The 24,912-nt window shown below is 46.2% G+C and overlaps 1 protein-coding gene across 1 annotated transcript in view; it reads right to left on the bottom strand.

Annotated features, from left to right (window-relative positions):
• Positions 1-21,152, bottom strand: part of TMEM267 (transmembrane protein 267) — a 28,131-nt gene extending 6,979 nt beyond the window's left edge. Inside the window, exons 1-2 of the mRNA XM_088469436.1 lie at positions 20,725-21,152; positions 7,481-7,853 (exon numbers count right to left, since the gene is read on the bottom strand). Of these exons, the coding sequence (XP_088325562.1) occupies positions 7,481-7,792 (312 nt within the window). The 5' untranslated portion in view covers positions 7,793-7,853; positions 20,725-21,152. The remainder of the gene's footprint in view (positions 1-7,480; positions 7,854-20,724) is intronic.
• Between the last annotated feature and the right edge of the window lie 3,760 nt (positions 21,153-24,912).

The following is a 24,912-nucleotide window of genomic DNA, read 5'->3' as shown; positions in this document are numbered from 1 at the left end:
CATATTAATCTTCCAGCTCTATGGCAAGTCGCAGGCTTTCCGTTAGTGTATGGCGACTGAGCGTCTGTGTACGCAGAGACACTTCAGCAACACTCCCATATCATACCAATAAGTCGGATCATCTCAGTGCGTCTGTTTAGTCATCTCCCAGGAACGCCCAGAACTTTTCCAAGACATTGCTGGTACCGCGAGTCTCAATCGCCACAGCGCCTTTGTGTGCACTCTGTGTGACGCATGCACCGCAGGACTTATTAGGGATCCTTGTGTACGTGCAGTAGCAAGACAGATTGCTCAACTATGCGAACGCCATCGTTCCATGTGACTGAATAAGGTCCAAAGCGTGTTTTTTTTTAGAGCGCTACTCCCATCCCATGGCACTGTACACTGGATCACAGAATTTTGGCTGTGAGGGGGTGGGCTGAATTAGGTCACGAGGCACATATAAGTTTTTCCTCCATTTGATCTTCTGCAGTGCCACTGCCTAGGGCAGTGTTGGCTAACCTTGACACTCCAGCTGTTATGGAACTACATAACCCAGCATGCACTGCTACAGTTTTACTATTAGGGCATGCTAAAACTGTGGCAGGGCATGCTGGGATATATAGTTCCACAACAGCTGGAGTGTCAAGGTTAGCCAACACTGGCCTAGGGCACCTTAGTAGGTTTAATGTACGTCTGTAGGACAAGTCTCGCTAGTCCTTAGCAGTGACGGGGTTACAGCCACGGGGTTATTTACTAAAGGGAGAATTTTTAAAAATGGAGATGTTGCCATACATATGTTCTACTTAACATTTAACTAGCACCTTCTAGAGGATAATACCTAGAATCTGATTGGTTGCTATAGGCAACATCTCCACTTCTAAAAACTATCACTTTAGTAAATATACCCCTCGGTCTGTCTTGTTAGAGATTGTAACTCTTGTGTATGTCACAATGCCTGCTGATAAGAGATTACAAATTGAGGTCTGCTTTGCCTTGATTTAAACAGTTACTAAGATTTAAGGTATGGGACAGTGCAGCATATGACCCTTGAAGTGGATCATTGACCTGTTAAATAATTAAAAAATAAAATTAAAAATAGTATTACTAAATAAAGAATAATAAGAACTATGTGCGGCGATGAATCCTTATCTGTTCTGGAAGGCTAAACATACATGTCTGTGTTCTTTGAACTTGTCCTTTGTTTCCATGGGAACCACCCACATTGCCTATCAAATCGCTGTGCGTTCTCCTTCTGCTACAAACACTTAATTACATTTAACCTTGTATCTCCCTAACCCCTTGGGAAAGGCAGCCCTCTGCCAATTGCCAACATTAACTCCTGTTCACGGAGGAGGCGATAAGAGGGAAAACCCATGACATTCCTCCAAGCAATGTTCTGTGCATATATCACGAAGTAAATATATTCAATAGTAAAAATATTTATGATCAGACCAGTCTATTGAAGGACCAGTAAACAAACGCTGAGTCTATTCCACAATCTAAGCGCTCAGGGCTCAAATCACATCTATCCACTTTTTTTTTGTGACCTTCACTTTTCACACGTTAATAAATGTATTAAAAGCACATTAAAAAAATATAATTACTGAATCATCTGTGTTGTTCTGATCAGGGAATACTAAAAAAAATGGTTAGCGCCACATCTGGAATATTAGAACGTTGCACTAATAACTACAATTACAGATGTAATAGCCTCAATACGCCACGCAGCGTGACTTACCTGGCGTGAGTGTGCCGCCAGGTTCCGAGCTACTCCGCTAGTGTCTCGCGTCTTTTTTTTTCCGAAAATGTGCCTTAAGTCGGAATGAGATGTGATAAGGACGCAGTAGCAGACTGTGTGGATTAAATTTAATATGTGACACTAGTATATCTGTCTGCACCGGAGTCTGTATATGAGGCACTCCGGAATTTGGAATGAAAAAAGCTGCGGCCGCTACATTGTAGCACTTTGTATACAGATTCAGAGACTCAGTCGCACACAGATATACAAGTGTCACATATCTAATTAATCAGCACAGTCTGCTGGTGTGTTCTAGTTGCATCGCACTGCGACTTAGATGCATTTTCTGCAAAAAAGATGCCCGGCGCTAGCAGAGTCTCGTGGGGCTTTTTCGGGCCACTGCAGCTAAGATTTGTAAGGGCACATCTGTAATTGGATTATAAAAGCACAATTGTTCAAAGCCGTGCGAAGTCTGTAGCTGATTTCTTGCCTCCATCCCGCTACGAACAACGCGATAACGTCCCTGCCACGCGCATTCAAGCAACTAGTTACGCACGGACAGACGGCAGAATAATTACCACCTATAATTTTGCTCCTGAAAGAAACTTGTTTAATACAGTGAAAAATATCTCTCTACAACAAGATTATCTCCACCTCTAACAAGGTGAAACACACCCGCGCAGCAATGGACCCGTGAAGGTCGGGAAACACATGCATCACAGATCTAATGCAGAGTCTCAGTGCCTGAGGCCTTACTATTTCCATCTCACTGAGGCAGCTTCCCCACGGACAATGAGACAAACCATCTGTTACATGACAGCCCGTTACAGGGTTTCCTATCTGTAGCACTGGGTAATTATGCTTCAAACGACACCACTGACAGAGCAGAGTAGCTATCGATAAAGGGCCTGACTCAGAAATAAACGCTATGCCAATATTTAGGCAACTGAGCGTGTTGTAAGCGCCCAAGTCACACTGCGCATGCGCCAAGGCACGTTCCGTTCGCAGCGACTATTGATTCGCACTGTGATTGACAGTCAGGGGGGATTTTGGGGGAAGTAACGGGGGAGAGGTGGCAAAAACGCAGGCGTGTTGCAACCATTTTCGGGGCGAGTTTCAGCTTGCACCTGCAATCTCGTACGCAATAAAAATGGCTCTGGCATCTCAGTACACACGGCCATTATACACGAGCATAGGGTTACACAGAACTCTGACTATCGAAGGATCTGCCACCAATGCTGCATCTTTGCACGCAGTCGCTTGGATTTGCGAAGACTCCGCAGGGCGCCTCAATAGAAATCCAGGCGGCTGTGACATTCGCATAGCGTTCCCGCTAGGGTTCTTTTGAGGGGCGCTGCGCCCTCCCCCCCCTTTTTTATTTTAAAGTCAAGACGCGCCCTGCCTCTTTTCGGGCGCCCTGTTGGGATCGCCGCGCTGGCACCCTGCAGAGCTGTCTCAGCTCGCTCCTGCTGTATGGCTCCTCCCTCATGGCATCTGTTCACACTACGGGAGAGCTTGGGGGCAGCCCAGCATCTCAGTGAGTGCTGGACACGCCCCCTGCAGTGATGAAAAGGGGGTGTATCTAAAGGGCACTCCCCCCTTTTCTAGTGACCATGCCCCTTTTTTCAGGCACGCCCCCACTGACAGCCTCCCTCCCCCCCTGGCCACCCTAGAAGGAACATCAATTTGCATATTTTCGTGCGGCAGCTGTGGTGGCATTAGCCTCCATCCCTGGGTCAGGCCCATAGGCAATAGCTGCTCCTTGTCGGTGTAAGGAGAACACTGAATAAGGAGCAGGATTTACCATGGGATATAATGCTAATTACATACCTTTTTTGTAAGCTGTTAGCTTCCATTACAATCTGAAGGACTCGCCTACTAACAATGCACTAACTACCATTCTTCAGTCTATCTAGTACATGTTAGGCTACATACTGATGTACTGGCTGCTGTCAATTATGCACTTTCAGCCATAAAATCAGGCTACTCCTATGTCAAATAAATGTATTTTAAAATGAGGAATTTATATCACTATTAATGTCCGTTAGTGGACCTCATAGTACATATTTATGACATAGGACTGAGACTGGAGGTACAATGGAAACAGTATATAGTTAATGCTACAAAGAAATATAAGAAGAGGATTTCACCATTCAATAGAGAACTACTGAAAGTAATGGGAAATAAAGTCCATTTTATGCAGCGCTGGATGAAAAATAGGCGCAGATCAATGAGTTAGAAGGGTAATTACTAACAGCCAGTGACAGATCAGTAATATTATGTCTTCAAGCCAACAAGCTGTTTGTAGCTGTGTGATAGGCTGGTAGACAGTGCATTCATTCTGCTAGAGAGTATTAAGAGCCATTGTTATAGTGTAAATAAAAAACAATATTTTTGGGGGTATGAGGCCTAGTAATCGCCCCTAGCAAGATTGTTCCAGTGCGAATAGTAACAGTAGTTGGATTACATTAGGCTCTAGTAAGAGGAGGGAATGCGGAGGCTGGGGTACTATCAGGTGAGACATGGCATTTCTTTCCATTAGGTGGGTAAGTCTCGTAGGCAGGAGTGAGAGGTGGTTTGTCAGACTGGATCTAAAAGGGGAAACTGTACAGTAATTAACATCGGTTTGTCAATATCTCAGATTTTCATAGATTTTTGCAGCAGGAATTAAAATATCATTTTTTATTTTTTTTTAAAACGCAAAATCAGGGTTTGTTTTTCGTTGTAAAAAAATGCCTCTGTTGGAACTTACATAATTATTGTCTCTGCCGGTACTTACACACGATTGAAAATAAGGGAACCACATGAAAATATATTTTCATGGAGCTGATAGGATAAACTGTATTGTATTCTAAGGCACACTTGCACGATATCAGCCCGATTTAGCCAAATTGGAACGATAAATCGGGAATATCATGCAGTGTGCATGCCCGATTTGCGCCCTCCCGCGGTCGTATGTGATATCGCGCGATTGGCCGTGCTGCAGCGCCATACATATTACAGACGGAACAAGTAGTCATTCCGTCGTTCATTAAATCGTGCTGTATGTACTGGCAATCATGCGATGTTCAGGGTGAAGGCAAATCGCCCTGAACATCGGCACGATTGCCGATCATTCAGGTGTGTACCCACCCTCAGGGGTAAATTTACTAAGATGGGAGTTTTATTTAAGAAGTGATGTTGCCCATAGCAACCAGATTCTACTTCTCATTTATCTAGCACCTATACTAGAAGATAATACCTGGAATCTGATTGGTTGCTATGGGCAACATCACTTCTTAATAGAACTCCCATCTTAGTAAATTTACCCCTTAATGTGTGTGTTAGAGACTTTAGAACAGAGGTTTCCGGACTCTGGGCCTGATTCAGAGCCGGAAGCTATTTGCACTCGCTCGTTCAGAAAAAAGGGGTGGCTATTCAAATGAACCGTTCGCTCTTTGCGGTCTGTTCACGCCTCTAGGTCTGAACGAGCGTACAAAACATGCGGTCGTTTTTTGGAAAACTACGCCCCCTGGCCGCTCGCATCCTACGTCATGTCCGCTATTTATTAGATTAATCGAGTACATCGACCAGTGTATGAACTGCTCGCTATTCTTGTGGTTGATTTTTCCTACCGCAATATTGCGAGCAGTTCTGACTATAAAATAACCCAGTGACGTGGTCAATGACGCTGCTGTATTAATTATGCACACCCATAAAACGCCTGTTTTGACCTTTAAGCACGCCTGCGTTCGGATCTCCACTCCCCGTTTTCAAGCACCTTCCCCTGTTACCACCCACATACACCTCCTCCTGTCACTCAAAATAGCAGGCATACGTTATTTAGCGAACAAACGATTTTCGGCCGCACTGACTGGTTCGCGCATGCGTATTACGATCCGTACGCATGCGCAGTTGTGCAAACATCGCTCGGAACGAACGAGCGGCAACTTACGAGCGGCTCTGAATCAGGCCCTCTGTCCTCAAGGTACCCGAATGGTCCAGGTTTTAGGGATAGGTTATCAAATTATTTACAGATTTATTCAATGTACTTAAACCCTACGAATACATCAAACATTTTGAACAGAGCACAAAACTACTTTAAGCAACGCCCTGAATTTATTTAGAGGAAAATGGGACAAGACTTGATACAATATGGAAATGAAAGACAATAAGTTATAGGAGAGTGATTAATGACATTCCCATGTGTCTGTTCAGAGCAAAACAGATCATGCACCACTTTGTCCAGTGTGCAACAGCTCTGAAACTGAAAATAAATAATAATAATAATAATAATAATAATAGTTTTAATACGCACCCCTATGGTGCTGCAAACTAAAATATAAATTTAGGAGTGAATGTTTCTTCCATTACTGGCGTTCCAACAGCCCATCACATGCATTGCCTGCAATTCACCCCATAATTGAATGGACACCCTATTTTATGGGCAGCACGCATGACGCATGGCTTAGCATTACCACCTCACAGCACTGGGGTCGTGGGTTGATTATTAGGTTTATTGGCTCCAGAGGAAAAAAAAAATGAACCCAAGTGTGCAAGTGTGCCAATGGGCAAACATTCTATGTAAGGCGCTGTGAAATGTAGTTTTCAAGTTCCTTGTACGAGACACATTCATATATTAGAAGTTATAAATCATTGTTTTCTACTGACTGCAAAGGGATCCAATGCCTTTATTTGTGTATGTGAAAACACTGTCTAGTAAGACATTTATAGGGGAGACAGAGAGCGAGTTTACACATGGCAGGAAGCCTTTGGTGGTCCCTCCTGTTTCTGCCCCTCCATCCTCCCCATGCCCGCCAAGAGCCGCGCCGGGCCCGGGTAACAGGGGGAGTGACCTAATCGCGGGAGGCGTGGTCATGCCCCCTTCCCGAAAGAAAAAAAAAAGTTTTGCAGCGCACTCTGAGCCCCCTCAGCCCGACTCAAAGCCAGTGGGGGCGCGATCAGTGTGATCGCTCCCCCCCCACAGGCATAGGAGACTGCCACGAGCAGTCTCCCGCTGCAACTCAGCACATGCTGTGTGCTGGGCTGCTGTGAGGGAGGAGGGGGGGGGCGGCGCCGACCTGCGCCCCCCGCCGGGCCCCTCAGGAAGCCCGGGCCATCTGTACCCGCTTTCCCCCCCTCTCGGCGCCCCTGATCCTCCCCTCTATACACGAGTGACAAGACGTAAAGTACATCTATCTGCAGCATGGAAGGAGAGTGGTGTAGTTTGAGGCAGAATTTTTTTGGTAGTTATCTAGAAAGATGAGAACAATTGTGGTGCTTCACATGGGCTGTTTAACTCCTGATTGTAGTAGACGGTCACAGAATGTACAGAAAGCCCTTATGTACAATTTTGTCTATAAATGTATTCGTATAGTACATAAAATCTTGAGCTTTGTCGAATGGGAGCCGCCATACTGTAAGACAGCGTACAACACTGTTACCCAGAATGATACTACTTTACCAATTAAAGGAACGCCTAAAAGACTAATCAACACTAAAGTGACTCAAGACACAGTAGTGTGTATATACTAACAAAGTACAGGAGCCAATAGAAACTAAGTAGCAAGTAGCTTTGACTGATAATTACTAACTGGTTTTATAGGTTAATGCTAATTTGCATGGTCACAAAATAACCCTTTACCATATTATCATATATGATGGACATTTACGCTGGTGTATTTACAATTACTTTTCATGTGTACTTTGCTTCTGTAGGCATGTGGTGTAGATGAGATTTTTACTCTGCGTATATATATTTTTCCAAGGGAAATCCCTTACCTTTAGTGAGAAGGAACCCGCAAAGAGGAAGTGGTCCAGGTCAATGACACTAGCAAAGAATCCCGCAAGCAGAACTTCACAGAAGTCGCTCCTCTTCTTCAGGCCGATGACGATGGCCCACGACCACATGCCAATAACCCCGTGTGTTGCATTGTCAGACATGGATCTCAGCCAATCATTTTGCTGGATGAAAGACGCTTGCTGGACCCGGTCGGCCAAGAAGCAGAAGACACCCAGCCCTAAGCTGGAGACCACAGAGGCAGTGCTAAACGTCTGCAGGAGGGCGTCGGCCTTTTCCACCTCTGAAGCCATTGCAATGGGAAAGGCACCAAAGCTCCAGGATGCAACCTGCCCATCTCAATGCAGACTCATCCTGCAAAGCAACACATGTGTAAGTATTACATATACTGTTATTTGTGCCATGAGGTTTAATAAGGCAAATGTATGATGCAGTGATAAATCCTTTTTTTTATCCCTTTTGCAGAAAACAGGGGGGGCGGGGGATAATTATTGCATCTCCAACCTATGTTGTTAATGGTAGCGATACAAGACGTCTCTTTGAACAGCGAAGAGTGTCAGGTTAATTTGTTTGCCCCATAGTCCTAGATTTACCCACCATGCCAAAATCTAAATGCAAACACAACTTACTAAACACCACCTGTAGTTCCTTTGCCCACTAATGCTCCAATGCTCCAAATAGGCCTAACTATGTACAGATCGGATAGTACTGTTACCAAGGATCCCTATAGAACACAATGGGCGGAATTTAATTGTTTTCATCCCCTATCGCGCCCGACGGAGCTATTCTATTCTTGCTCCTGTCGGGCACGATCAGCTGCCAAGCGCTACATTTCAGCTCGCAGCCCCTGGGGGATGAGAGCTGAAATGTGCGAAAAGTGACATGTATGGGCGCGATCAGCGCGAAAAATGGCAGCAATTGAACAGCGGCCTGCAATCTCCTGTCACTTTAGACGGGAAATCCGGACCGCGTAATCAATTGAATTCCGCCCAGAGAGCGCATGCAGATCTGATGTGCGCTAATTGATAGATTATATAGTGGACATTTGTCGAAAAGCCATACAATCTGATGAGTTATTCCACGAGGATGGATCAGATATCATCGCAGGTAATCACATATTGTGCAGTAACAGTTATCCTCTAGCATGGGATATACAGGATAGCTATGGGCAAAATAGTTACAGGCAGATTAAGTTCCATAAGATGAATCACATTCTAGTTTGGAAGCTAGGAAAACAAATCGTGTGACATGAATACATAAAGGAAAAACACAACTCAAAAGAGCAGTTTCTTCCCGTTCTCCTTCAAGGTCATAAATAGAGCAGGAATGCACAAGTCAGTCACTGCACTGCTAATGGAATTAGGAGCCGGAAAGGATGCCTGTCTGCAAGCAATAAATAGCATTTTACAGCAATATTGTCCTCATGTATTAGCTTAGGCTGCCATTTAGTGATTAACTTGATTTACATGATATCAACTCTTATCCCCCCTGTGACACTGCTGGTTCATGTTCATTTATAGACTTGGTGCAAACAATATAAACAGGATTTTGTACCTGCTACTGCAACCTAGTTCTGAGTATACACATGGTATAATGCGCTCAATACACTTATATGTATATTAGAAGTCAGGACTTCTGTGATCACATAAATACAAAAGTGCTTTTATAAAGGTCTTAAATCAGAGGTAACCGAACATATCTGTAATGATATACAGCAGTATGAATATTCACTACACACCGAGTTCATCACTTCACTGTTAATACAGGTTGTTTATACATGGACTAAAGCAGCAATCACAAGAAAAATAAGGCATTTGTTGTTTGTTCTCTTTACATAAATCACTATGGTGGCTTGGTTCATTTCTTACGGCTGCCATTATCGAATTACAGTTCTACATGGTGTCATGTGACCATGGCAACCATAGTCACATAACACATGATGCAGTAAGCAGAAAGGCTTTAGAACACCCCTCTGAGCCTTATAGCCTGATTCAAAGATGGACCCAATGACGACTGTTACGCAGATCGAGAGATTGTTTGACACTGCGCACGCGCATGAGCCGCACTGTGCATGAGCTGCGATTGTTATGCGATTCCGCACACAGAGAACCCATTCGCAAAGTTAATGGGGTGGGGGGCGGGGGGGAGGAATGGTGTGTGTGTCTTTCCGTTTAAACGCCATCTTATGGGCGTGCATAAATTAGCCATTGCGATTACAAACGCAGCATGAGAGCTCTCTGCGTGTCAGGAGAGCTGTAGTGTTTGCGGCTGGTCAGACCTGCTGCGTCAATGCTACCGATATTTACGCAGGTAGGCATCATCGTACGCAGATGAGAAGGCAGCGGTGGGCGTCCTTATGCTCTGGTAAGCTTGGGAACTATTAGCAGATTTTAACAGCTGTGTTCCGTGCGAAATTGTAGCTGCGACCGCATTGGCGTCCATCTCTGAATCAGGCCCTCTGCCCGCACTGTAAATGTCCTTCTCTCAAGATACAACATGCCGAGAGTCTGAGGGGTAAGTTTACTAAAGGTCGATTTTCAGTTCCATTCTATTTTGTGGTGTTTTTGAGGTAAATTGGGGGTGATTTTGACAGACAGGTATTTATTAAAAGCAAAACCGACTCAAAACCCCCAGAAATTCGACATCACACACAAATAGAACTTCAACTAGACCATCGGTACTTCCCCATAGCCACCAGTAGAAAAAGCTTATTTACTAATAGTCGATTTGAAAATCAACCCAAAATCGCCATTTTCAATAGAACCACGAGAAACGGTTCATGTAGAATCGTCTGAAAACTCAATATGATGGAAAACCCACAATGTTACTGTACCGTAATGCTCAGCAACACCCCGGAAAGGAGAATTACATTATTGGTTTTCCTTCTGAACCAATAGAGGCGCACAGGAAACAGGAAAACCCACAATGTTACGGTAGCGTAATTCTCAGCAACACGCAGAGAAAGGAACTTCCCCCTCTAGGTGTGATGTGCCATTCATCACATTACGGAGCAGTAAAATATTTTGGCCTCTACATTACTGGTTTTCCTTCTAAGCCAATAGAGGCGCACAGGAAACAGGAAAACCCACAATGTTACTGTACCGTAATTCTCAGCAACACGCAGAGAAATGAACTTCCCCCTCTAAGTGTGATGTGCCATTCATCACATTACGGAGCGACACATCATGGGGACCCCTACACATTACTGGTTTTCCTTCTAAGCCAATAGAGGCGCACAGGAAACAGGAAAAACCACAATGTTACTGTACCGTAATTCTCAGCAACACGCCGAGAAAGTAACTTACCCCTCTAGGTGTGATGTGCCATTCATCACATTACGGAGCGGCACATCGTGGATTTTCCTGCACCCATAGAGGAGCGCAGAGAAATCATCAATGTAGCCGCTATTTAGGGGATACTGTATACGGCAAATATATGCACCCCCAAAAAACATGGAACGCTGTAATGGTGTGGAACCCTTAGACTGCCACATTGCTACAGTCGCAGACAGCATGGAAGACTGATTTCTTTCAATTATAATTATTTTCAACAGCATTGACTGAGAAAACGGCACAGGGGGGCTTCGCCTTCCCTACATACAATGTTCCACTTTTTACACACAGGAAAACAGGATCCAAGATTAATTCGGCTATAAGGAGCACCTGGAAATATGGATGGCTTGGTCAGACACTGACATTATTAATCCATGTTAGTCATGATGTATTAGCATGAGGACCTATGGACTCTCGCAAGCAGACTTTTCAATAAATCACCCTTGGATGTGCACAGTACAATTCATTACGACGTGCACCCTAACTTTTTTTTTTCTTTAAAGGGAAAAATTCATCCATCATGAAATAATTTTTCATTAACCCCTTGAACATCTTATCATCTACCTGCACATATTACCCCTCACTCACCTAGGCCATCTCGCAGCTCCAGAGGAAAACGGATTATGCATCCTATGGAGTTAGCATTAATCACCGCTTACTATACAAGACATCCTATACTAGAAAGCATTTTATACAGTAATAGGGCTATGAATGCCATTGTGAATTTTGGAGATAAACAGACATCTTTGGGACATCAATACAGCTACCTACATAAGAAGGACATTTCATAAAGAAACAGGGACAGGGCTAATTTAGATTCAAATGTGGAGGCACAGTGAAGTTATACAATGGTATCTGTTCTATAAATTCATATTGTGTGTCTGTACATGGAGATGTCTTTGGTGGATATTCCCTCATTTACTGTAGCTATTGGAAAGTAGAAGGTATTCCTGTTACAAATACTTTAATCCTGTGATTTCCAAACTTTCTTGAATAACGGCGCCCTATAGTATCAGCATATTTTTCACGGCACCGCTAGGCCAAGAGTTTCTGCAAAAAATATTAAAGTAGATTGTGCTTACCGGTCATCCCTAGGATCAGTTATGTGGTGGTGGACAGGGCTGCGCTTCTGCCTGTCCGGTAGCCACCAGTGCTGGTTTTGCCTATCACATGAACCACAAATAATTTGATTTGGTTCTGGAACATCCGCGCAGCAACTCCCCCACGGCACCCCAGGATGCCACGGCTCCCAGTTTGGGAACCACTGCTTTAATCTTTTAAAATATGGCTTCTTAAAAAAATAAAAAAACATTACAGTCCTAGGTAGAAACAGGAAAACTCAATGGAATAAAAAGGTATTATTTTTTCATTATACAAGAGCAGAAAGCTACGATGCCAACATTTCAGGTTCGGGGAAGGGACGGCCTTCAGTGGCATAGTACAAACCATACTTGCCGACTTCACAATACTCCTCCCTGGGAGATGCCTGGAGAGGAGATCCTGCTGACATCTTCGGGGTGTGGGGCTGGACTGTATACATCATTAGGCCACGCCCCAAAACAGAAAAAGGCTGCGATTTGTGGGTCCGCAAGGAGGGGGCGGGGCCAAATGACAAGTTTTGTGTCATCTTAACCCCGCCCCTCCCTACGGATCGGTGAATTCCCCGTAAAATCTCACCCCGCCCACTTCTCTAGGAATTCGGCAGGATGCGGGAGATCTGCCTACTCTTTCGGGGGTGCAGGAGGCTCCCGATTTTTCGAGAGAGTAAGCAAGTATGGTACAAACCCCTAACAATGTCAACTATGCATCAACATATAAGAATGTAACTCTTCACTTACTCTGATTCTTATGTAGAAAAAATATTCTGTGTGTGTAGTACTGTACCATATACCAAATTCAGACGTCTCAGCAGCCCTGTCTGGAACCCCAATCCAGGAGATGAGCAATTTACAGATAGACCAGGTTCTCCATCTTCAGCATACCCAATAATTGTACACATTGTAGTGTTAGAGGTGTAATGGTGCATACACACGGGACGACAGTCAGCGATAACGACATCGCTGAACGATTTCCCGGGTGTGCTGGATGATCGATATCGATCATCCATCCAGCACACCACCAGCAATGATCAACAATCGCGGGTGCCTATAGTACCCTGGTCGAAATTGACCAGGTTGGCCTGCATGCATGGGCGATGGACGATATCGTTCATGCGTCACAGGTCGTTGGTGGGTTGGAAGGGACCAAAAAATGCACGATATGATCGATATCGTTCATTTTAATTGTCCCATGTGTACGCACCATAATTCTGCTGAGAATAGTTACTTTGGGGCCTATTTATTAACATTATTTTTACTAAAATAAAGTGAAAATGGGTGTTTTCACATTATTTTAGTATCACATAAAATTCTACTCCAAGCCCCAATTATCACATATATTTAGTAATCAGATCGCATTTCCCATATTTGTAATGGGAAATGTGATCTGGCCAAAGTTACTAACAATAAATTGTGAAAAAATACAGAGGGGAGCCCTGTGATAATAACGCCATCTGGAGGTGGCGTTATCCAGGGTTTCCCCTGGTTCCCTGACTCCTGCTCCGCTCTAACAGGCAGAGCAGAGCCGGGCCCAGTGATCAGCTGTGTGGTGTAAACAGACCACAAGCCGATCACTGCAAAAAACAAACACTTACCTGCATCCAGGGTGCTCGGTGATGTCCTCCAGGTCTCCGGTCAGCTGGTCTCCTGGGTCCTGCACTGTGACCCTGGTCAGCTGCTGCATAGAACAGCTGACCGGGGGTCACAGTGCAGGATGGGAGACCAGCTGACAGGACCCCCAGAGGACATCATCGAACGCAAATCATCGGAGGAAAGTGAAAGTGCGGGGCGGGCGATCGCGAGGGGGTGTGGGTATGGTGTAGCTGAACCTTCTCGCTGTGTTTTTTGCAAAAAATACGGTGATAAGGCTGCGGATGGGATTCGCAGGGACAGAGCCTTATTGCAAGCAGGGGATTTGTGATAAATACCTGTGATATTGCCTAAAATCGAAATGCGAATTTAGGCAAAAATATCACACTACAATCTGCATTTCAAATGCGGATTGTAGTAAATAGGGCCCTTTGTAACATGAGAGATGCCCGGAAAGGCAATAAAGACTGGTTGTGAAGGAGAAACTCTCCCATACTGCATAAATACTCACTAAGAGGAATTAGCAGGGAGAAGCTTCCAGATAATAACATCTCAAGTGATATTACACGCAGACGGGCACTCTTTCCTGGTAGAAGTATCATTGTCCCTGCCATGAGTTATGTGCCTCTAGGCTTATATATGTGTAATGTATACAGAATCTCTGGGTGTAAGATAACTATATGACATTTTGTATGATCTATTGTAAGTTCCACATCCAGAAAATCTGCTATGCCGTGCCTGTGAATAGTATATAGTGATACACATATTCACTGCAAACACCATACTAGAAACTATAAAGATATATTAATCACTTAAGTGGCATAGTCACCTGGGATGCGACCATAGCCAGTGGGGCTTTCCCTGACACTGTGCTGCCCTTGTGCTCAGTCCACCGGGTATTAAAGTTTACTCTGCCAGCAGTGACGTGTGAATGGCATTCCCAGATGCATGCGTCAGTATTAAAATGCAAAAATGGGAACTTCAGTCTCTAAGTGCAGAAATCAGTTCCCGTTGAACCAGTGGCGTAACTGGGGTATTTGGAGCCCACGGTAAATTGAAAAATGGAGCCCCCCCCCTATGTGCACCGAAAAATGGGCGTGGTTACTGAAAAAAAAATGGTGTGTGCCAACATTACACACAACCCTTTCTCGTCACTCTGGGAACATTCCTTACCATTCCATATGCACCTTAATGCCCCGAGTAGTAGTACCCCTCTTGCAATGCCCACTGTAGCAGTGCCCCTTATGCAATGTCCCCAGTAGCAGTGCCCTTTATACAGTGCCCCAGTAGTGCACCCTTATACAGTCCCCCCAATGGTGGTCCCCCTTATGCAGGCCCCCAGTAATGCCCCCTTATACAGTACCCCCAGTAGTGATCCCCCCATATGCTGTGCCCCTTATACAGTGCCTTCCGTCGGGCATAAAACACACATAACACTGACTTGACTTACCTGAATCCCCGCGCCCGCCGCTGTCTGCTCCTCCGTCCTCCCGCTGGGTACCACTCTGCACTATGGGAGAGACATCATGACGTCTCTCCCATCACCCACTGCAGGAGCCTGAAGGCGGAGCTCATGAGTGAGCTCCAGCCCGGCTCTGGCAGTGAGCGCAGCAGCCAATGAGTCAGACAGACTCTCATTGGTTGCTGAAACACACACACACACACACACACACACACGGGTACCCAGCGGCGGCGGCGATGTGTGTGTAACAGTGTAGTGTGGATTGCACTCACTGCGGTCTGCACTACACTGGCTGACTAGGGCAGACCTGTACCGTGGCCGGCGGAGCACCGCCGGTCCCACGGTCCCCAGGGTACGAGCCTCGGCGGCCCTGCCCTAGTTACGCCACTGCGTTGAACCCATTCTGCTGCGCTCTGAATTAGGGTGAGGGTAGAGATAAGTGCTACTGGGGAGTGGATATATCTATTGCCACAGGGGAGGTGAATAGCTGTTTTGTTGCCATTGAGGGTATGGAATCTATAAACAGGGACTTTATTGCCACTGGGGGGTAGGTTATTTTTCAATACGGAACTATGGCCAAGGAGGTGGGGAGGGGGTAATGCCATTGGGGAATCTATTACCACAGGTGGTTAGTACACAGTTAACTAAGCAAAGCATAAACACAAAGAGTTAATTTAGAGTATTACAGGAACAGCATTTTTTGGGAAAGAAAAAACTGATGAACTGGAAATAGAAGTTTAGTGGTATTGGCAGGTGCCGGCCGGGCATATTTACGCCAGGTACGCAACTTTGTACGGCGCCTAGCTGTAAGGGCGCAATTTCCTTAGTCCCACCGCAGTCCCCCACAGCAGCCGGCATTACAATAACACACTGACTTATTATACTGTATGCCGCTGCGATGCCCGCCGCCAGCCAGTGCCCCAGCCTGAACACGGTCAGTGATTGACAGTACAGGCATGGCTGGAGTGGGAGGAGGGGCCGCTCGCTCTTCTCCCCCTCCTCAGCTCCTCCCCCCAGCGTGACAGCCTGGCTTATGCTGGAGTCCGTCCCTGCAATGCTGGAGGGGGAGGAGGGGCCGCTCTCTCTTCTCCTCCCCTCTCCACAGCTCCCCCCCCCAGAGGGACAGCCTGGCTTACTGGAGTCCGTTCATGCAAAGCTGGAGGGGGAAGAGGGGCCACACTCTCCCCTCTACTCAGCTCCTCCCCTTTTACCTTATGTTCCCCGGCTTCCTCCCCTCTCTTAAGGCTGTGCTTGGGCGCCGGGGATCTGACGTCACGATCTTGTGACCTTCCCCGGCGTTAAAAGGCCAAGGAGTAGCCGCCATCCACGAGATACACTGCAGTTCTGGGCCCAGGTAAAATTTAAATGCTGTGTATCAATCATCCACTGACTGTCACCCTCTCCCTGTCCCCACTGCTGTCACCCTTTCTTGGAGTCACTCTCTCCCTGTCACCCAGTGCTGTCACCCTCTCCCTGTCACCCAGTGCTGTCACCCTCTCCCTGTCCCCACTGCTGTCACCCTTTCTTGGAGTCACCCTCTCCCTGTCACCCTCTCCCCGTCACCCAGTGCTGTCACCCTTTCTTGGAGTCGTCCTCTCCCTGTCACCCAGTGCTGTCGTCCTCTCCCTGTCACCCAGTGCTGTCACCCTTTCTTGGAGTCGTCCTCTCCCTGTCGTCATTCCTCCCTGTCACCCAGTGTTGTCATTCCTCCCTGTCACCCAGTGTTGTCATTCTCTCCCTGTCACCCAGTGCTGTCATCCTCTCCCTGTTGTCACCCTTTCCCGTCACCCATTGCTGTCTTCCTCTTCCGATCAGCCAGTCCTGTCGCCCTCTCCCTGTCACCAAGTGCTGTCATTCTCTTTCTGTCACCCAGTGCTGTCACCCTCTCCATCACCAAGTGCCGACACTCTCCCTGCCGTCACCCTTTCCCGATCAGCCAGTGCTGTTACCCTCTCCCTGTCACCCAGTGCTGTCACCCTCTTCCCATCACCCAGTGCTGTTACCCTCTCCCTGTCACCCAGTGCTGTCACCCTCTTCCCATCACCCAGTGCTGTCACCCTCTCCCTGCCGTCACCCAGTGCTGTCACCCTCTTCCCATCACCCAGTGCGGTCACCCTCTCCCTGTCGTCACCCAGTGCTGTCACCCTCTCCCTGTCGTCACCCAGTGCTGTCATCCGCTCCGTCACCCAGTGCTGTCACCCTCTCTCTGTCGTCACCCTTTCCCTGTAACCCATTGCTGTTACCCTCTCCCTGTCGTCACCCAGTGCTGTCACCCTCTCTCTGTCGTCACCCTTTCCCTGTAACCCATTGCTGTTACCCTCTCCCTGTCACCCTCTCTCTGTCGTCACCCTTTCCCTGTAACCCTTTCTCCCTGTCACCCAGTGCCGTCACCCTCTCACTGAATATGTATCTTTGGGTATAATTGTAGCTTAGCACCCCAGGTTCATCCTGCTGTATAAGGGCGCTACAACACTTTTGTAATTGTTTATTTTTATTTTTTTTAATTGTTACATCATTAGATGTACTCCCGATATTTCACACACTGAAATATGAGGGTTTATTTCACCAAGGGTCACCAAAATCTAAAGTCGCTTACCAAAAAAATTAGGCTCGGCTCGGCTCTGGGTATTACCTGTTTAACTGTACTGCATCATATGTACTCTATCTACAGACTAATATGTTCTGTTTATATGAACTCCAAATTATCTTGGGAAGTAAAAGGAATCAACCATATGGTGTGCCCAAAATCATGGACAAATACACAGAGGCCTAATAAACAAGCTCTTTTTCATAAAGTAAAAAAAATAAAAAATCATCAGTTTCTGCATAATTTTAGGAATTGTTGCTAATGCTAATTAGCGCTGCAGATCGCAGTCCCCATTATTATCAATGGGGACTATGGTCTGACCCCTTTGTACCAAACTCCAAAAAGCAAAGCTTGGCCCCATTATTTTACACCAACAGCTGTCCCTGTGAGTATCCCTTAGTACATAGCGAGAATACTTTCATTAAAAATAAAAATATCCACCGCAAACCGGATACTTGATAATCTCGGCAGTTCTGCGATTATTAATACTAATTAGGCCCTTAGTACACAGTGGTTAACTTCACAAGATAATGAGCACATAAAACAATAATTATACGTTTATATTTATATAGTACCACCAATAATGCAGCGCAGTATACAGAAATTTGTTATTCACATCAGTCTTTGACTCCTTGGAGCTTAGTCTAAAATCATCAACACACAAATCCGGCCAACCCACAGCAAGGCAGGCGATCGCACGGCAAGGCATTAGCATGCCCACCATGTCTTGGCGTGCGATCGCTTTGTGTATGTAGATGCCCCCAGCCTGTCTTAAGACGTCCACTTGCGCACGTCATCTCCAGGAAGTGTATGCAACCATCGGTACATCGGGTAACATCGGATGCAATCACAGCGCTTGAAGCAGACCATACCCTACCGCAAGCACTTCAGTGTAAAAACCAGCCAGGTGACGTGTATTATGACGCTGTCTATAAATTATGCACGCCTCTGAAATGGCATTGAGACACTCAGGCACACCTGCGTTCACACCTCCACTCCCCCGTTATTAATGGCCACAAATGGCTTCTCCTGTCACTCATTCAGCCGGGCTGTCTATGCGCAGCGAGCGAACGCTTCCCGATCTCTTGCACTGGTTCGCGCACTGTGATTCACTGTGATTCATGCGCAGACTGCGAAAATCGGTCAGCTACGAGCGAACGCATCCTAGCAAGCGGGTCTGAATCAGGTCCTCAGTTCCAAAAACTCTGCTCACTACGCCATAAGCCACATGACTGTGGTTGCCGTGGTAATCACATATAATGTGCCAAACTACTGTGTAAGAGTGGGATGTACTAAGCTCAAAAATGCGATAGTACCCCCGAAAATGCAGTTTTCTGGAGTTTTACAGCATTTCTCATATGTACTAAGCAGCTTCGACCCGGTGGGCTTCTTTTCGGGATGCCCCCCGAGAGAGATCAAATCAGATCCCTCTCAGCTCACCCTGCAGCACGCGCACCTTCTGCGCGTGCGTAGGATGCCAGAGGGACTTCTTGGTCATAAACCCGGAAGTCCTTCTATCGCAAAAGAAGCCTGGATATGAAAAAAATGGGGGATGTAGTCGGCATGTCTACAATGACACTAGACAGTTAAAAGGTCGACACCAGAATATTGAAATGTTGACATGGTTCAAATCGGCTAATGTCGACATATCTATGTAGCCGAAATGCTGAAATCTTAGGGCAAGTGCTAAAATTGTGTGTCGACATTGTGAACATGTAAACTTTTTTCAAGTTGGCCTGTTGCAAGTCAGCATTGTGTTGGTCCACATAATGAACCTGTTGACATGTTCTGTCGACATAGATCACCTGTTGACATGATATAGCATACATAATGGCTATCGGAATGCTGACAAAACATACTGAGGGCCATATTCAATTGCCGGTGAAAAGGCGTTATCGGCGACACTTTTTCATCGATTACATCATTTCGCCAATCTGAACTTGTCCCCGTTATCAATTCTTCTGACTTTTCGCCGGTGCGGAAAGTCAGTGGTTCGAACCCAGCGATAAAGTATCACCTATGAATAGGTGTCGAATAAAAGTGCAGAATTGGGGTTTTGGGGTCCACCCAGCACCCCTTGGACTGTCCCCCAAAGGTAAACTGTGTAAAAATAAAATAGGAAAAAAAAGTTCCACAGGACACCCCAAAAAAGTACTTTCATTTTGGGGGCGAAAAACCCCCCCTCAAAGTTGGGGGACATACTTCTAAACTAGCGAAATAGACTTAGGGGAGGTCCCCAACTATGCGCCAGGTGTTTTATAGTTTGCAGGTGGTTGCGGCATTGTTCACGTTTTTTAAAAAGTTCACATTACCCACTTTCAAATATGCTTGCACCCATTTTCAAGTACCCCAAATTTGATGGGAATACTTATTTCCCCCCCAAAACACTTTCTAAATGCTATTCTTCACCACTTATTCATATACACAAAAAACAGCTATTGAGACAATTTAAACACCCCAAATACCTGCAGCAGGGCTATTCGGGGGTACCCACAGTGAACGCCCAAGTCAAGTCACAGCATCTTTTGGGGGGTGTCAGGCTGATTTCCCCAAAAATTACAGCACTTTTTTAGCTCATTTAGTTTTCAACGGGTCCCGTTTTCGCCGATTCGGAATTGAATACGGGGATACGCGGGGCCGAGTGCGATACTTTTCCGCTCATAAAACCTGCGATGACGGCAAAAAGTCCAGCAATTGACTTTTCGCCGGCAATTGAATACGGCCCTGAACCTACAAAATGGGGCTCAGTCTTACAGACAGTGCGGCAGCTATGGGGTTTATGTTGTATCTTCCAGTTCTGCGCGTATTATCAGGGTGACTGTGGCCATAGAGGAAATAGTCCTGCACCCTAAGCCCTCAAGGACAGTATATAAACCCTGGCGTATAATATACAGCAATAAGTACACTGACACCCCTCTGTCATGGACATTACAGTGCAGCATATGATGAAGAATACAGAAGAAGCCACAGTACAGGGAGACAGCTGCTGCCAGGCATGGGACTCGGAGGTGCAATTCCCCGGACACCGGGCTGATTTCATTACCAGCCCTGGAGAGATACTGCTCATTATAGGGCAGCTGTAACTGTGCCTGCCCCGCCAGCTGAGACTTGTAGTCCCCCCTCTGTGTTTACAGAACGCACAGTCGCTGCAGCTTACCTCTGGCCCCCGGTGTCTCTCCCCGCACACAGACCCCGGAAACGTCCTCACCCTACAGCCGGCTGCTGCTCACCTAGCACCCGGCTCTTCCTCCAGTGATCGACGCTGCTGCACACGAAGCCCGGAGTGAGCCAGGGCGGCAGCCGGCGCTGATTGGCTGCTGTCACCGCCCAGGCCCGGGGCGTCACTGCGGAGGCGGCAGGTCTCCCCCAGTCAGTGATCACTTGTACTATCAGTCAGTGATACTGTGACCGTCGGGCTGGGGCGGGATCTTCCCTGTGGGTGCAACTATCTGGGCATATCCTGCCAGCGGTTCACGGCGTGCTGGGGCTTGTAGTTCCAACAAGTCGTCTCACTCTGCATGAGGGTGAGATAGTCAGGCAACAGCAACCACCCTGACACTAGGACAGAGGTTCTCAAAATCGGTCCTCAGGATCCCAACACAGGTCTCGTTTTCCAGGTCACCCAGCAGGTGCAGAGGTGTAGTCAGTACTCACTGACACTAATTTAAAAGATCCACAGGTGGAGCTAATTATTTCCCTTGTGATTCTGTGAGGAGACCTGGAAAACTTGCACTGTTTGGGGTCCTGACAGGGCCGGCTCTAGGGGTGTTCGACCAGTGCGGTCACACAGGGGCACCACCCATAGAGGGTGCACCCCCACCACAACATCCCAATTTCAGAGGGTCAGTACTGTCCCGCTGTTCCACCCATGGGCCGAAGTGGCCCGCTGGTGGCCAAATCGGGAGGTGGGGGACCCCCACCGCCGCTGGTAGCCACAGAAAACAGGTGTTTTCAGGGGTGTATAATCTATTTTTATAAATATGCCCTTTAATCTATAATTCTATAAGATCAAACTCGAGTCAGGCATAGGCAGTGGGATCATGTCTCACTTGGGAAAGACTCGCCTTCGCGTCCCAAACCTGCAAACGGCTCCCTCTTAGAGAGGACAGAGAGAAAGGACCATGGAAAAGTGCTGCCGGGGTAAGTGTAAGGTGGGGTACGCACTTGTCCAATTCTCATCCAACCCAACTTGAGACCAACTGGTTGGTCAGATATTGGTAGAGTGTGTACGCTCACAAGACCTCTGGTTTCATACAATCTTGGTCTTGTAAAAAGATTTTTAAACCTGCTGAAAAATCAGGAGACCAGATCGCCAATCACCTGATCGGCCCCAGTGATCAGCTGTGTGGTCTAAACAGACCATAAGCTGATACACTGCAAAAAAAATAAAAAATAGTCAAAAAAAAAATTCACTTACCTGACTCCAGGGACCGGTGGTCGGGGCTCCGGTGATGATTCCCCTCCGGTCAGCTGGTCTCCCATGATGCACTGCGGCCTGGTCGTCAGGTGATCGGGTCCCAGTGCAGTATGGGATATCAGCTGACCGGAGGCATGGAAGACATCACCGGAGCACCGATGACTGCAGGTAAGTGCTATTAAGGGATGGGGGGTCGCAGGGGGTGGGGCTTAGCACCGGGGGGGGGGGGTAGCAGCAGTGGCCGGTCAGCGCATACGCGGGGCACAAGTCACGGTATTTTATTGCAAAAATATCGTGACTAGAGTGCGGAGGGGATTCGCAGGGACAGAGCTTTCTCACAAGTTCTGTCCCTGCAAGGGATTTGTAGTAAATCCCTGTGATATTGCCTGAATTCGAAATGCAAATTCAGTCGGTAATATCACACTACAATCTGCATTACAAATGCGGATTGTAGTAAATAGACCCCAAAGGCACCTAACACGTCTCTGCCAACTCCCGGCTGCTTATTTTGAGTGCTTTAATCACTATTGCAGCAATGTATATAATGTCCTTCACTGTACTGTAAGTTACTTGTTTTTTTTCTTTGTTCACTTATTAGTTTTATGTACTAAGTAAGGCGCTGCGGAACACTTGTGGCGCCATATAAGAAAGGATAATAATATATATGTGGCGGCACTCCGGGTCTTGTATGGAAAATGCTTATATTAGAGTACCATGTTACAGGATACCAACGTTTCAGAACGTCTCCGCATTCTTTTTTTTCTAGGTAACATGAAAATTTTTTACCTTGAATAGACCCACCACCTTCATTCATCCTCATGTGTTCCGGTCCTGGCCGCCCACTGAAAGTGCGCCTTTGTCCGGCCGGGATGACGCGTTACTACCCACAATGCCCCACTGGTTCACATGACAACCAGTGTAAACAAACGAGCGTTCCGGTCTCCCAATAAAAACAAATACATTCTTGTGGTGCATGCTAATGTAAATTAGGGTCTAAGACCAGTTATACAGAGAGATGTGACAAGATCATATAATACAAGCAGTGGGGGTCGTTACCTAATGCCCCCGATGTCTGCATCTATGTGGAATACACAGTCTATGTTGCTACACGACACTCTTGACAACATATGGAGTAAGTAGAGACTGACAAATAGCCTGGAAGTACATGCAACAAACTAGTGTGACTAGGAATCAAGAAGATGAAAATGCGGTGACATAAGATCAAAGACATTTCAGAGAAACACAATCCATGGCATTAATACATTCAGTCCATGCGGCGTAATAGTATTAAATTCATAGATCCATTTGGATTCCAAGCGTGACAGCTTGTTTGTTCTGTCACCTCCTCGTATAGAGGGTGGCACGTGATATATGATGGTATGCTTCATCATGGATAAGGAGGGTCCAGCTTCACGAAAGTGTCTAGAAACCGGTTGTTCCATAGGTTTACCTTCTAACGCTGGGACTTAGCTAATCCGTCCTTCAGTGTTTTTGGGTGGTGACTTGAAGCTGTTAGTAATGTGTTCCGATCAGTCGTTTTTGTGAAGACCTTGGTATGAATCTTCCTATCTTTTATACTAATTTCTACATCCAAGTAGTTAATCTCCATCTCACTACTCTGGCATGTGAATTTTAATTCATGGTTGGAGGCATTGATGGAATCCATCATTTGATTAAATGCTGTTTGGCCCCCTGTCCATAGAAAGATCAGATTGTTGATATACCGCATGTACGGTAAAATGTGATGTTTATGCTCTGCCAGGAATAGTATCTCCTCTTGTTTGAACATATAGACATTGGCGTACGATGGGGCCACGTTGGACCACATCGCACAGCCGTTTCTCTGTCTAAAGAAGTGGTTATTATATAGAATGTAATTCCTAGTTAATGTAATTTCTAAGAGTGTCATAAACAAGTCCTGATCCAAATCTTGTATTGAATGTTTTACTAGGAATTCTTTCATGCATCTTAACCCGCTATGATGGGGTATTGAGGTGTATAAGTTACAGACATAAACTAAGCACGGAAGAGTCCCTTCTGGTACAATATTAATCTGGTTAAGAAGGACCAGCAAATGTGTTGTGTCCTTTAAGAATGTAGGCTGTTGTTGTTGTATATATGGTTGAAGGATAGTGTCCAATAGTTGTGATGTCAGTGGAAGTAATGAGCCCCTGGCAGAGATGATTGGTCTGCCAGGGGGATCTTGCAAGTGTTTCTGTATTTTAGGGACGGTGTATATCACCGAAACGACGGGGAAATTATGGTCAATGCCTTATGTATTTTGTTTGTGATATTCCCCTTTGATTTTTCTCTGGCTAGTATTTCATCAAGTTCTTTTTTGTAATTTGCTGTAGGGTCACGGTTGAGTCTTTCATATGTGTTATCATCCTCCAATTGATGTTCCAATTCCCTCATATAGTCGGTTAAGTTCAAGACCACTATGCCGCCTCCCTTGTCCGCAGTGCGGATTATGATGTTATTGTAACGGCTTAGCTCAAACAAGGCATTTCTCTCTTCCCTGGGTAAATGAAAGTGTATTTTTGATGGTGCTGCAACAGAACGACTAACGGAGTCGTCCAATAGTCTAATGAAGGTTTTCAGTGATGGATTGGTGGAAGAGGGGATCAAATCATTATCTGCTTTGAAACTGTAAGAACTTGTTGAATGGATTATTGTTTTCATATGTTGCGCCTCATGTTGAAAATGCTGGCATAGTCGTAACTTGCGAGAAAATTTATGCAGATTCGCTTTCCACTTTGAAATCGTCGTGTGTTAGTGGGAATAAAGTATAATCCCCCTTATACCCCTTTTTCACCGGAGCTAAAACCCGGGTTTTTGAAGGGTTAACCCAGGCAGCTCCCTGGTGTAAAAGGGCAGAGGGTTGGATCGCCGGGTCGAGTGACCCGGCAATCCAACCCAGGTAACTAG

This window comes from Taudactylus pleione, unplaced genomic scaffold (genome assembly GCF_031769625.1).
Source record: "Taudactylus pleione unplaced genomic scaffold, aTauple2 ptg000092l, whole genome shotgun sequence".
Taxonomy (NCBI): domain Eukaryota; kingdom Metazoa; phylum Chordata; class Amphibia; order Anura; family Myobatrachidae; genus Taudactylus; species Taudactylus pleione.
The sequence above is the reverse complement of the archived record's forward strand: the minus strand, read 5'-3'. Positions and strand labels throughout refer to the sequence as shown.